This window comes from Leguminivora glycinivorella, chromosome 9 (genome assembly GCF_023078275.1).
Source record: "Leguminivora glycinivorella isolate SPB_JAAS2020 chromosome 9, LegGlyc_1.1, whole genome shotgun sequence".
NCBI lineage: Eukaryota > Metazoa > Arthropoda > Insecta > Lepidoptera > Tortricidae > Leguminivora > Leguminivora glycinivorella.
In genome coordinates this window covers 5,265,808-5,280,641 of record NC_062979.1, presented here as the reverse complement: position 1 = coordinate 5,280,641, position 14,834 = coordinate 5,265,808, and the positions used below count along the sequence as shown (strand labels likewise).

Genomic DNA, 14,834 nt, shown 5'->3' with positions numbered 1-14,834 from the left:
TGGGGTATTTCACCTTATTGAGTACCTATCTTCAAACAAACACCTATCTTTAAACAATTGAGTCTACGGTTCCGGAATTAGTCGTTGAACTTACATGGAATTGTAAATACTTATTGACGCACTTACTTTTGTGATGTTCATCGTCCGAATTAAAAAAAAACTCACTGAAGCTGCTACTAAAATAAACACAAAATAAATAAAGCCCGCCATGCCCCACGCTCAATGTTTTACTTTTTTTTCGGTTTACAAGCCAATAAAATACCTAGTCAATATTCAGCCAGTCAGTGCATCAGTTATTAAAGGTGGGATTTTTTTTCTATGGGAGGATAAAATGTAACTTTTTAATTGGCGGCAAATTAAAAAGTTATTTTTGTCTACTGACATAGGTCGCTGTCGCTGCCAGAGTGTGTGTACATTTTGGTGCCAGTATTTTTTACTTAATACGATATGTCGATGTCTGTTTAATGTTCTCATGAATAAATAAGGTACCTGTCTCTGGCCGGCACACACTCCAAGGCCGCTTTGCTTTTAGTCGGGACTTCCAGCATATCCTGACAAGCTTTGAGATGCTGCACGGGAACGCATATTTTATCTGTGGACAAATAAAAAAAATAGATAAAAAATCTAGTTCTGGAGTAGGCTCACATACCTACAGGTTTTTTTAAGGATTTGTTTGCATATTACTAAAACTTTCAGCTCGTTCACTGTGGAAGAGAATTCAAATATCGAACGAAAGTTCCTATTGATGAGCCAGGATGTTCCCCGCGGGACACATCCGTCAGCCACAGAATTTTATAAGTTCCGGAACGGGGTTGCGTCCATTGGGACATGGAATTCCGGACACTAGTTCCGGACATCGGCCACACCCCGGAGATCGGTCTGTCATCGGCTCCGGAAAAGTTTGGAGCTCCGGTTACTGACAGTGGAGGAAATAGTGTCCGTATTGTATCCGCCTCACTGGAGGGAAGTTAAAAGGCAGGTGTCAAAAAGACCTTTGTACTTGTATAATATCCATTTACGATGAAACTTTATGCATGACATGAGTATAAAGCGTAAAAGTAAATTGAGATATGACTTCACAATCTAAATTTGCTTATCTTTCTCTGGGACCTCTGGGTGGTAGAAATTCAACTTAGCTTCAGCAAAGTTGGGTTTCTTTCGTGTTTCATTATACATTTATTTTAAAAATGCCAATAATATGGATCAATTGTCAACACTTTCCAAGTAAAATATTGACTTAAAACCTTAAAAAGTTTTGAATTATTGATTAAAATACTTGCCTAAATGTACAATTCATAAATTATCAGCTGAACGTTTTTTCAAGGAACATGATCCTATCGCTAATCGCTAGAGGTCAATGTTTATTTTTAGCATGAATAAATTAAAAAGTGAATAAATTAAAGAGCTCAATTTCGTTGTTTTAATTCTATATGTAATAAATTCCGTTAGGCAACGAGTTGTTTGTAAACATTGATAACACGCAAACGAAAGTGCTCATTTACTTACTTGTAGGTATAACTATGCTCAAAGTTATTATAATATATGGTTAAATATGTAAACACATCTAGCAGGTATTTTTGGGGATTGGAATTCAAATCACACGTACATACGATGAACAGTGGGTAACTGGGTATGTACATATAGGAATCTAATAACGAAAAGACCGTACCCACATATTTTACTTCACCCAAAAGGACCTTTTTACTCCTTTCTACCACTTTTTGCAATGTATACATAATCTGTGGGTATTGAAAAACAAAATGTTAACATAATTTGAACTAAAAATTTAGATTTGATTTAAGAAAATGTAGGTCTTACATTACATTTATTATACAACTTTCCTGAAACCCATGGGGAAAAGGGCTTGTAAAAAACAAACACTTTAAAACTTTTTTTTTCATTTTCAATGTATCTTTTCTTTTTTAAAAGTAAAAAAAAAACGCAATATAAGCTGAAACTGGGTTAAAATATGCAAACAATAAAAACATGAAAAAAAAAAAACAAACGTACATGCTGTTTTGCAGTGGACGCCGGTCAGGGCCAACAGAACTACTAGATATTTCAATGTCATGGTCAATCCGGCCGATCGACCCGGCTGCGAGAACGCACTACCGACTACAACACTGATATTTTCTTTTATATTCAGTCAGATGTGTGGTCGTACCGTGTATGGTAATGACAGTTTAAGACGAGTTTTGAAGACACGTCGTGTATGTGTGTCGTTGTATGAAAGCATAATATTGAGTGTTTGGGAGTTGTAAATTGTAATAGATATTACAAGTTTGTTTTAAGGGTAATAAAACAAATGTACACCAATTTTCATATATCGATAAGTGAATTATGTTAATGCGAAAGGAAAATTGGATTTTAAAGCGGGGCTTTTTGCATGTAAACAATGTTCCTATGTCAGCCCAATTTTATTAATAAGTATTCATCTCATGCCTGAATTACAAATGGATTGAGTGTCGCTGCGTGTTTGCTGTGATTGAACGTAGGTACTTGTCTGTTTTGATTATCTACCTTGTATGTATAATAGGCGTGAGAAAAAGTACTCTTTTTGCTCAACTTGGCGGGGGCACTGCCGTGTCCCCAGATTTGTTTGAGAAGAAAAATATACTTTTCACTTCTCATGCTCAAAAAATGCACCTTTACGTCGTGCGTAGCCGATATAAAATCGCATTTTATGCTCTAGAGCATAAATAAAAATTTTCTTCTAAGACTAAGGTAATCGGTCTCAATAGCCAAACAATTAATAGGCGCGAGAAAAAAGTATTTGTTTGAGAAGAAAAATATACTCTTCACTTATCATGCTCAAAAAGTGCACTTTTATGTCGTGCGTAGACGACATAAAATCGCATTTTATGCTCTAGAGCATAAAGTAAAATTTTCTTCTAAGACTAAGGTAATCGGTCTCAACAGCCAAATAGTAAAAAACATATTGCACAATTTTACTGAGCAATACAATTCTGTGGATGACAAAACTTGTTTTATTATTTTATTATTGCTACAATTTGTTAGAATTCCGTATTTTCTGTCATTAAATTTAGTAAATCACATAAAATAGGAGTCGATTATCGTTCAAAAATGTTTGACTTGGCAGAAAACCAAGCGTCTGAAACTCTGGTCACATGATGAAAATTAAAAAATAAATGAAAATAAGTTGGTTGGCGGGAATTGTTATATAACCCCTCAGGTGGCAGAGCTACAAGTTGCATAGGGGAGAAGTGGCGCGGTCATTTTATAAAACTTTCCGTTAAGTGGCAGGCGCCGGGAGCCGGACTCTGGGAAAAACAAGATGATAAGTGGCAGGGACCGGCTCCCGGACCCCGTGCGACGATATACCTAAATATATAAATAAAACCGTCTAAAACTATATCCAGCTCCCTCATACTTGCACGAACTCTTCGTCACTAAACAAGGACGGCATTTAGTAAAGGTTCAACACCTTCAACTTTAAAACAACTTGAAATATGACCCAATTTGATTGGACCATCCGCCTGCCATGTTTGAGACACGTGTTTAAAAACCGTCTTTCGCAAAAATTGTACTGTAATATGTTAAAAAAAGGGATATAAGTGTAAATAAATGTATATTTAAGTCCCTGAATTACTTTTTTCCACAATCTACTGTTTTTTTTCCTAAATAAAGTTACATACATGGAAGTGGAAAATGTTGCCATCTGATATTTGATCGAGTCTGCCACCACAATTCACATAAATAGAATGTATTTTATTTCTATGGAATAATTTTCGCCGTTTCATAATGAATCCAGTGATATATGGTTTATGCACAACATCCCTACATTTTTTGAGTTATTATAATTTTTGTAACATAAGTAACACTCGCGATGACCACCCGTGAGGGCCCCGCCACTCAAGGGTAAACTTTTTCTGTCATTTTATCTGTATCCTTGCCACTCAACAGCTTTTTATTTCAAGTCCGGCTCCCGGTTACCTGCCACTTTACGTGCGGTCGGCTCCCGGATTTCGCCACCTGAAGGGTTAAGGTAAACGCAGCTATTAACGCCCCCCTTAAGGCAATTTTAAAATTAACCCTTATTTTTAAATATACAGAGATTGCCCTAATTTTTTTCATTTTATTTTATATGCTAAATAAAACTATGGAAACGGATTAAATCGCGTATAATGAATTTAAAATTCATTCCGACGTTTCGAACTCTTTACAGCGTTCGTGGTTAACGGGTGACTGAGGAAAAATTACAATGTGCAAAAGCTACCCACATACAAGAAATAATAACGAACCATGACCACAAATAATATAGATTTCTAAGGCTGGTTCACACAATATTAATAAAGCTAGTTATACAATATTCAAAAAAATTACCATTACTATGTTAAAAAATAATTAACCAATTAATGTCCAGAAATTTGACAAAGAAAAATTTTCTGGAGATTAATTGGTTAATTATTTTTTAACATAGTAATGGTAAATTTATTAAAAATATAAGACATGTTATGAATTGAGCAGTGACAGTCGTAGGCTGACCTAGCTTAAATTACAATACCTAGGTATATACTTCCCTATACACTATACATAATTCACTTAATAAAAAAAACTACCTACCATGTTTATTGAATTATAATAAAAAGTAAAGTAATGTTTTCTTTCAACTTCATACTGACATTTTAACTGATAAATTGTGTTTGTCAAACTGTATTTGCACTACTTGGCTGTTTGTCAAGTAAAAATATAATGCCTTTGTCGCGCATTAATAAATGTAATTAAAAAGTCAATGAAGTGTTTTATTACGTAGTCATTTGTGAAAGCAGAAAAATATAAAGATTTAACAAAATGTTAGGTTTCATTTAATATAAACTGCTTTATTAATACTCAAACCTGGTTTATGTTCGATATCACTGAGATAATTTTGCTGATTACTTAGGTTTAACAAGGTGCTTTAAGTATATTGATTTATTGTGCGGTTTGTTAGTGAAAATGGGATCATAAAAAACCTAAAAAATGGCGCGGTGGCTCGGTAGATCAGTTGACAGCAGTTTCAAAAGTTTCATGTAGTTTTTAATTGTTTTTAATCTAATTAAATATTAACAGATCTGTTTGATCATCAAAATGGATTGGATTCACTGCAATAAATGTTTCTCTCAACTAGAACCGGGAATATCATTACATTTAACATCATGTGGTCATATGTTTTGCAATAAGTGCCTGGACAATGGTTTGTTGAATATTATCTTTGAAATACCTAACTTATTTTATTTCAGTGTTTATATACTTAAACGTTTTTTTCTTCAGTAACAAAAGGAAAAGAGAATGCGACATGTTTAGTATGCCGTTTGCCATGTTCTATTATGAAATTAGTACCGGACGTAAGTATCTATAAAATACAGAACAGCTACTAACATCTATTGTATATTTAAATTTGTACGTATTGAACAATATTGTGGTACGAGATTTAACAATAATATTTACAGCTTAGTTTTCGTTGTGGCTCTGAGCTTCATTGATTAATCAAATTTATCTATGTTAATATTTTTTTCAGATGAAACCCGAAGTCCAAGATTATTTCACTGAGCCTGAAGAGTTTATAAAGAAATGTAGTGAAGTCTTACAATTCCAGAGACAGCATAGAAGACGTCTTTTATCTTATCTTTTACAGTCCGTAAGTTTTTAGTTTTAAAGTTTCATTAGATCTTAATGTTTTAAGCTAAGTAATAAGTTTTAAACTTAAAAATAAGTTCTGAACGTCTTTCTGCAAGGTACAGTGACAGTGATCGAGCTAATTTTATTTTGAAGTGACTTTTTTATTTTCATACAGTCTTATGTTTAATACATAGGCAACCATACATATAAATATAAACATTATTTTGCTTAAACATAGTAATTCCATACAGATGTCAAAAGTGATTTATTCTGTTATTACGTGTAAATATTAAGTTGTGATTTATTGTCAACAGACCAAAAAGTTCTACTTGGCCCGCACAGAACTAAAGCGCATGACAGAAATCTGCCAAAAACAGCACCAACAACTGAAAGAGTGCCAGAAAACTATCAAGAACTTGGAGACGCAACTCGCCAGCGCCAACAAGAGTAAGTGAATTCACTCGTAAAATGTTAAAAACGGGTCCACACAAAGCGGGGCACGTCGCGAGGCAATGTGCTTTATGTAGGCATCATGCTCGGCAGAGGCAGGTTGCTCGGAATGCTCGGCCAGGTAAATCTGCGCATACTGCCTCGGCCGAGGCACGTCTACATTGAAACTTGTAAACAGAAGCCGAGCATTCGTCTAAATATTACAGTGTTATATTAATTGTTGGTTGTTAATTAACACTGGTCTAACATTCGCCTAAATATTGTGCTATTTGTATTGGGCACGCGAGCACGGGCGATGAGCGCAGTGTATCATAGAGTAATCAGATTTAGGTATAGTCATCCCTTAAGGATGACTCACGCTAAACAGGGTAGGGTCGACCCTTTCGGTTTTTTCTATGGTTAGCAACTTAGCACCAAGTAATCACAGGCAAAAATAAATCAGCACGGCCCGATCTAGCGTGTGTCTCAAAACTTGTGAAATCGGTGTGTAGGTTTTTGTTCCGTCTTCGAAGCGGGAGGTCTTGGGTTAGAATCCTGGTAAGGATATTATTTGTGTTTATAAGTACAAACTAAATATTTGTTCTCTAGTTGTCGGTAAGCTTTGTGAACAAGCTTGCTCTAACTTAACAATGTAGTAACAATTTGGCAAACGGGAACAACTTGGCTAGGTTTCCTCACTTAACTATAATATGTTGAACGTTTTATTGAAACTGAAGCGTGTAATAGTAAAATAATTTGAGAGTTTTGCAGGCAAGAAAATTATTCTAGTTAACATTTTTCACAACAAAATAGTATCTAAATGATTACCTAGGTACTTCATTTTGTTACCAAAACACAATGCCAAATCTATACTAATATTATAAATGGGAAAGTGTGTGTGTCTGTTTGTTTGTCCGTCTTTCACGGCAAAACGGAGCGACGAATTGACGTGATTTTTCAAATGGAGATAGTTGAAGGGATGGAGCACTCTCCATAGTCACTACATAGGCTACTTTTTGTCTCTTTCTAACGCGAGCGAAGTCGCGGGCAAAAGCTAATATCTAATAAATCTAAAACGGATCCATACTATTTTCTTATACCTACCTACGTTGTAGAATCCTATTTGAACCTATAGGTACCTAGAAAGTTTTTTGAATTGGTTTTAAAGCTTTCAAGCTCTGGCCTACACAACTTCTACCACTCTATTGTAGAAACGAAGCTTTCTAAAAACATTAAACGCCAAAACAACTTTTTTGTCCAACTTATGTAAGCCTTGTTTTTAGCTAAATCTTTTCACACATAAGCCTTCTAGTGACCTGTGTAAGATCACACGGTCAATAGCCTGACGTTGTAATATTTCAAGCAGTCTCCATTCAGCATCCCGATCTCCCCGGGCACTAATCTGTCACCAGCTTCCATGCCTTGGCCTACATACATAAACATCTAACACCCCTCTACTCTAGAAACGAAGCTTTCTAAAAGCATTTAACTCCATCGTAACAACTTTTTTGTCCAACTTAAGCCTTCTCGTTTTAGCTAAAGCTTTTCGTATAGGTACATATAAGCCATTCAGTGACCTGTGTAAGATCACGCGGTCAACGGCCTGACGTTGTAATATTTCAGAGCAGTCTCCATTCAGCATCCCGATCTCCCCGGGCACTAATCTGTCGCCGGCGTTCATACAGGCCCAGGCTTGCAAGCGTCCCGCTAAGAGCACGCCGTATTCTGTGAGTATACGACTTTTATTACGATTTTCAGGTTGCTCTGATTGTAATGTTTTTTTACCTTCTAAAAAATATAATCATTATATAGAGTGAAATAAAAAGGACCAGCCAAGAATTTGCCAGTTCCATAGAAATGTGCGACATCATCAGTCAGAGTGTATGCAACAGACAATTTTTTTTCGCGATTTTAGCATGAGTCGTATAATAAAAGTTGTTCATTTATGACCTCAAGGTCACTAAGCAAAGTATGGCTGGTCCTTTTTATGCTGGTCTTTTTATTTCACCGAGTATTTTATCTGTTTTGTACACATCAAGCAAACGTATCTACTTAGCGTGTCAAATGAATTCAGTGAAATCCACTGAGTTGTCCGTCTTTACTCGCAGCTTGCAGCTTTCGGGCGTCAATTTTTGTAAGTTGAAGTCAACCAAAACATAAAAAATGCCTCGTTACGTGATATTCAATTGCAACAACACAAAAATTATGAACAATCAAGAGCCTGAGACATATTTAAAATTACAGGCAAGAATCAACTTCAGTACAAAATTTGACACGCTCGGCCCCTATACAAATATATGAATTTGTTTCTTCTATCTAAATTAAGTTCTGTGGTTTTGTAACTAATTACATTCATATTTATAACTTATAAAAATAAATAAATATTACCGGGCGACCGGGTGGTCTAGTGATAAACAATTTAGTCGCGTAAACTGAAGATCCAGTTCGATTCCCGGCTCAGCATCCGATGAACTTGGTCGCTTTTTATTTAGTGTATGATATTTATTTCAGTTTAGGTGTTTAAAAAAAAAAAAAAAAAATCAAAAATGTTTATTCTGTAAATAGGCTTATGCTAGCACTTTTACATGTCAACTTAAAATTATATATATGTACATCTTATTCTAATTTAACATAAATGCATCCTTATCTTCTACGAATTCCTTGACAGTATAGTAAGCCTTTTGCAGGAGCTGTCGTTTTACGAATGATTTGAATTTATTTATTGACAATTCAGATACATTAGGTGGTAACTTATTATAAAATCGCACGCTGTTCCCCATAAATGAATTATTCACTTTTTGTAAACGGAATCGCGGGATCGCCAATTTATTTTTATTTCTGGTGTTAAAATGGTGTACATCACTATTCAATTTATACATGTCAATATTTTTTTAATTACTTTGAGGCTTACATAATCGATGTCTCTTAACTAATATCTAATGATGTCTAATGATATTTTCCTCAATTACAAAAATTTTACAATCCAATATTTTTCTCATCAATTTTCCTCCAAGATCGGTTCTTCCCATTATCTCCAACACCATCCTAATTCCTAAAGCCAAAACGTCTAATATCACGTAACTTCTACATTTTGTTATTGTGGTATAATCTTATTTGATTGGTATGAAATAATAGTAAACATAAGATATGTTTGCAGGCTTATCAGTCTAACCTGGTGACCCCCTCGCGGATAAGCAAGCAGCGGTCGGCCTGCTACAGCGCTACCAGTCAGGTGAATTACCTATTATGATGATATTTATGTCGAAAACGGTCAACAAATTGGAGGATGATATAAACTTAATTTTAGGATCCCACTGGTCAACAGTTGCCTTGGACAGACAACATTGTAACTGTTGTAAGTGGTTTATTTAGACAGACACAGTATACTGAGAGGCATTATATGATATAATAATACTTAATGTTCTTTAAATTGAATATACATATATACTTTAATTACATTTACACATTTAATTCAATTCACAATTTATAATACTAACTCATTCTAAATATACAAAATTACACAATAATACAAAATACAATTAACAATAATTAATACTTAAGAGCTAAGAAACACAATATCCAAAAACTAAACCATATACATCTCCCTATTACCATCTATTACTCAGTCGTCGAACAGCCCCCCACGAGTCATTCCCGGCGCAAAAGTACCCAACACACTCGCAGCGTTCCCCCGTTGAACTGCGATGGATAATCTTTGCACCAGAAACACTTCACACACACACACACACACACACACTCTTCATTCTTTGCACAGATCACTTTAATTAGATTTGTGGTAGGTACAATAGGCTAGTTTCTTTACTTGAAATAAAATATTTTATGCAGTGCACGAAATAAAACACCACAAAAATAGGAGAAAAACATGGACAGTAGTTATGTTTAAACATATTTTTTATTTAATAAATAAGTCACAGAGAAAGATATAAAGTAAATGAATTGACCGTGACGTCAATCCTCAGTATTTCATAGTTCCATATTAACAAATCGTTTTGACAGTTCTTAATAAGGAACTGATTCGACTAGTAGGAAACTAGCCTATTATGTTTACAACTGCACACGCAAAACACTAATAAAATCTTCTTTCATCTACAGTGAGCTCCAAAGTGCATGTCCAATTTATCAATGAATTCATTTATATTTCTCCATGCGAATTTTACAGCTCACTGTAGGTACATGTAAATTATCTGTTATTTTCGAAGTAAGTATCATTGACTAACAAAGTAAACTCTATCTTTTAATGAAACTTCAATACTTGTTATACGGAGTTAGTTTCTTAATTAAATAATAAGTTTGGCTTTCAGAACTACTTCAGTCGCATTAAGAAGACGGCGACTCTTCACTTATCTCTCGTAACTAAATACTTCAGATTCTTTGTCTCAGTATCTTGATTTCTTCTGGTAAATCTTAATTAAAGCAAACTAAGAGAAAGCTAAAGTTTGTACTTGTATTTGTTGACGATTTTCTAGTATAATTTAATATTAATGCATAAGTCTTAATAAATTCATCCTAAGGTCACACTTATTTTATTACTTTGTATTATTTTAATTTGTATTACTTACTTACATATTAGTTACTAGGTGGGGTATATTTCTAATTGCACATTCTTTATATTTATTAAGGTAATAAAACAATTTAAAATTAAATTAAAAACTAATCTAAACTAAAATACACCTAAATAGAGGCCCCCGCGGCATTGTGCCAAAGCTCGCTGAATAGCAATGCTTATGCGTTGTTATTAAGTTCGATAGACCTATAGATTATGGACAGCTACATACCTAAAACATTTTTTTACTCAACGAGACCTTTGTGTGTGAAAAACCTGTACGAGCTGGGACTCCATGGGCCGGTCTAGAGTTTCAACGATTATAACTCCATTTTTTTTTTCAGAAATCAAACGCATCGAACAAGATAACCTCAACGGTGTACACTCCGCCCACCCCCGAGTCGGCAGGGTACAGCGAATTTTTAAAGAATCTCTAATAACGGTATCTGTGAACGCATCAACAAAGTTTGCGTTGCTTACGAGTTTTATTTGAAAAACAAAAACAATTTCTTTCAGCCGCTTTCTAATTTTAGTTTAATCGTTCGTAACAAATGCTAATCGTGTTTCAAACTGGAGGGAGCAATTTAAAAATAATTAGGCATTTTTTCAGAGCTTTTGAAGAAGATTTAGAATCTTTCTTCTAACTTTATCAGATTAATTTTTGATCAGTATAAAAACTTGTTCAACTAAAGCAATATAAAAATAACATAGACTTAGAAAGCTAATTTATGTACCTTTTTTATATTTTGACTTAAGATGCTACATTTCTAGGGTATTATATAACTTAAGTCCGGAGTCTGGATATTCGACGAATTCGCCATACCAGTTGTCACCGGGCGCCCTATACTGCAGCGGAAGGGGAAAAAACTGTTCATTCAAAAATGGAATGAAGATTATGAAATAGATAATTACGTAATTTGATTAGAGTAGGTATATACGCATGGTATTTCTTCTAAAGAGGGTATCTCACATACGATCGCTTAGGGTAGCTTAAGACAGAATTTAGACTTCACGGAAAATCGATTTTGCGCACACAATATAAATATACCTACCTACACTTGGAGTCGTTCACCGCTTGTTTTTGATGTGAGCCTAATTGCACGTGCTCTACTAGAAAAATGGCGTCATGAAGTAGTTTTGTCTTAGCGATCTCTGTCTATCAACTTTGCGTGTGCAAAAATAATAGTATTAGTTTGCTAAGCCAGTATGAGCCAATGAATAACGTATTACTAATAGTCTCTTTAATTCCACTTAAATAAAATATTATTGACTTTCAACGTCATTTGACTCATTCCACTTAAATACTAATGATATTATATACCTATTTAACGAGTCTGATATCTTCGATCTCATAGTATTGTGTAGCTATTATTTACTATTATAAATAGACTTAGATTTAAGTGTGTTCTCAATTATTCAACATGATTCAGTCGTTGTTTTATAAATAATTTGCATGATATCCATTAAAATATATTTGAATAAAACCGTTTTTCAATTTATATTTTATTCAGCAAATCCTGTCAGGGTTAGCCCTTGAATTCAGCATTTATATGAATAATGTATTTCTGTTGTGACAAAGCAAAATGTTTTTAAGTAAAAGTAAAATTAGCTTTATATTCTGTTTTATTATGGAAACTAGGCTCTCCTAAGACTCGATCATAATAAATATTTAAAACGGGCCATAATCATGAATAACGCTGAAATTGTTTATACTTAATTTGAATTTTCCAGTCCTTTTCGAGAATGTATTCTACTTGGGGGCCCTCGCTTTGTACGGTGAACAAATTTAAATCCTAAGCTACTCTAGAACCCTGTCTCATTGACACTGTGCTTTATTTGTATAACTAGATATTTTTCTGGCACGAACGAAGTGACACTAGTGACTTCCTTCCGATATTTAGTTCATCGATAACTTACATTATAATATGTCATTAATTATTATATTAATTATTGCCGTGGCACTGGATTTTGAGTAGTTTCATGTGCTCTGCCTACCCCGTTTAGGGGATATAGGCTTGAATTTATGTGTATATAACATTAATGTTTTATACAAATGTCACATGTTTGAAAATAAATGGACAATAATAATAAAACCAAATATATTTTAATAGTTTACATAATTTCTTACATGATTATTCAAGATTTTAGAGATTATTACCTTATTAGGATAATTAATAACCAATTATGCGTAAGGAAACTATTTAAAATCGACCGAAGGGAGTGTTTTAAAAGGATTGTATCGATGTTTTTTACAGATGAGCCTTCAAAGTTTCGACCTGGCATATAATGAACCACTTCTCGCACTAGTGCGTAGAAAAAACACTATCTGTACTGAAAAAGGATTATCGATGTTTTTATTTTGTCAAGCACTAACAACTTGACGTTCGTGCCAGAAAAATATCTAGGTATATTTATTTGCCATAGAATTCTCTTTGACGTTTACGCTGAAAAGGATCTACATTGACTTACGATTCGAATTGAAAGACTATACCTACCAAATATTTATAAACCTAAACTAAATGATTTTTATGTAGGTAAGTCTAAATAACTTGAGTTGTGTTTCACGACAATAGATGATATTATTTTCCTACCTCCGAACAGTTCAAGATAATTTTGCTATTACATTTCGCCAAGGAGATAGTTAATTCGTTTCTGTGGACAACTTACGAGTTGCCATCAGATATACCGGAGTGGTCAAAAGTAAATAACACAACAAAGCCTCTGGAAGGGTTTTAAAGTGTATGAATTAATATACTTACCATTGTAAACCGTGGGTTATGGGGTCAATGAGGAGGCACACTCAAAGGCACAGCAGATGGCGCTACACGATTAGTCCATTGCACATACATATACATACAAAGACAGAGTACATATAAAGAATTTCATACGTGAGAGCGAGAAGATGATATTTTTTCTCTCTCACACACATATAAATGACAGTGACATGCCTATGCACTTGCACAGGCGCCGCCTGGCGGGATAAAATGTCAGTGAGCCTCATTGTGGTGTGGCCTGTCACCCTGTCTCTAATCACAATCTCGTTTTCTTTCAAAGCAATGCTGCACTTGAGCAGTTTTATGTGCTCTTCTTCCCCTTTTAGGGAATAATGCCGTAAATTTATGTATGTGTAATATAAACAATATGTATGATTACATGATTTAGGGTCGGTTGCACCAAACCGTCTCTGTTAAAGCGTTCGTTAAATTTTATTGTATGGGAATGGGAAGTTCCATAGACGTGTGCTGCGTGACGATGATGAGTCTGTCAAATGTGGTTGAGGCAACTGGCCCTTAATATGTTGTAATACCTGAAGCTACTAATTACAATACCAATACTTTTAATTTACCACGGATCTAAATATGTACTATACTTTTAATTTACCATATAATGTTGACAAATTGACAGCCTTTTAACCGCTTCTGTGCGTATGACACCAGCGGCGTGTCATCAAGGTTCTTTACGTGTGATGTATGACACGCGAGGCGTGTCATTTTAAAATCGGCATAAGTTGTTCGCCGCTACAGCTTAAAGTTTTTGAAAATGGAACATGCAACAGCGGTAGCAGGGATGTTTTTGTAGCGGACTTGATTAAAAAGTCGTGTTCGCTTAACGAATACAGGCGGCGACATGTCCAAATTGTCCGACTCCATCGCAATCACGCCGAAACTGCCCTCGGGGACGTGGGAAATGATTAGAGGTTACTACGAAACTAGTTAGTATGACATGGACGGACATTACGGACAGCTGAAATAGTTGGCAATAATATGTGCCGGCGTATCATGCTTCTAATTTTATCACTTATTGGATAAGACTTGTATGTCAGTGTGAGTGACAGATGTCTTATCATCTACGCCGGCTGTTTGTTTGATTTTCGTCTATGGGAGCGATCATCTACGATCTACGTAAGAAGTACTTCTTAAACGGGAAATTAAAAAAAAAGCATTTCGTCTATGTGAGTTTTATACCTAATATCTTCTTACCTATTATATTTATGATGATTTCTATCCCAGCCCAATGTGCAATGCGACATCAGGCAAAATCGTGACCACGTCATTGCCATTCCCATGTAAGTCAATGCCATGTAAAGATAATTAAATAACTGAAAATACTGAGGGACGGAGAGTGGAACCAACTGATAGAGGCGGTTTTACGGATTTTTTTCAGATTTTCCTAAAAAAAAAAATGCGTTGAACTCCTTTTCATACAGGGGAAAATAAAAGCA

At 34.8% G+C, this 14,834-nt stretch overlaps 2 protein-coding genes across 2 annotated transcripts in view; one reads left to right on the top strand and one right to left on the bottom strand.

The window, feature by feature from the left end:
- LOC125229563 (transferrin) overlaps positions 1-2,157 on the bottom strand; it is a 52,244-nt gene extending 50,087 nt beyond the window's left edge. Inside the window, exons 1-2 of the mRNA XM_048134437.1 lie at positions 2,011-2,157; positions 490-592 (exon numbers count right to left, since the gene is read on the bottom strand). Coding sequence (XP_047990394.1) covers positions 490-592; positions 2,011-2,071 — 164 coding nt within the window. The 5' untranslated portion in view covers positions 2,072-2,157. The remainder of the gene's footprint in view (positions 1-489; positions 593-2,010) is intronic.
- A 2,592-nt stretch (positions 2,158-4,749) lies between these two features.
- On the top strand, positions 4,750-12,174 carry LOC125229644 (zip homologous protein 3-like). The gene is made up of 8 exons (XM_048134531.1): positions 4,750-5,194; positions 5,272-5,345; positions 5,519-5,638; positions 5,934-6,066; positions 7,672-7,775; positions 9,206-9,280; positions 10,957-11,021; positions 11,384-12,174. Exons 1-8 carry the CDS (start codon positions 5,089-5,091, stop codon positions 11,514-11,516), a joined length of 810 nt encoding a protein of 269 aa, XP_047990488.1. The 5' UTR covers positions 4,750-5,088; the 3' UTR covers positions 11,517-12,174.
- The last annotated feature ends 2,660 nt before the right edge of the window (positions 12,175-14,834 follow it).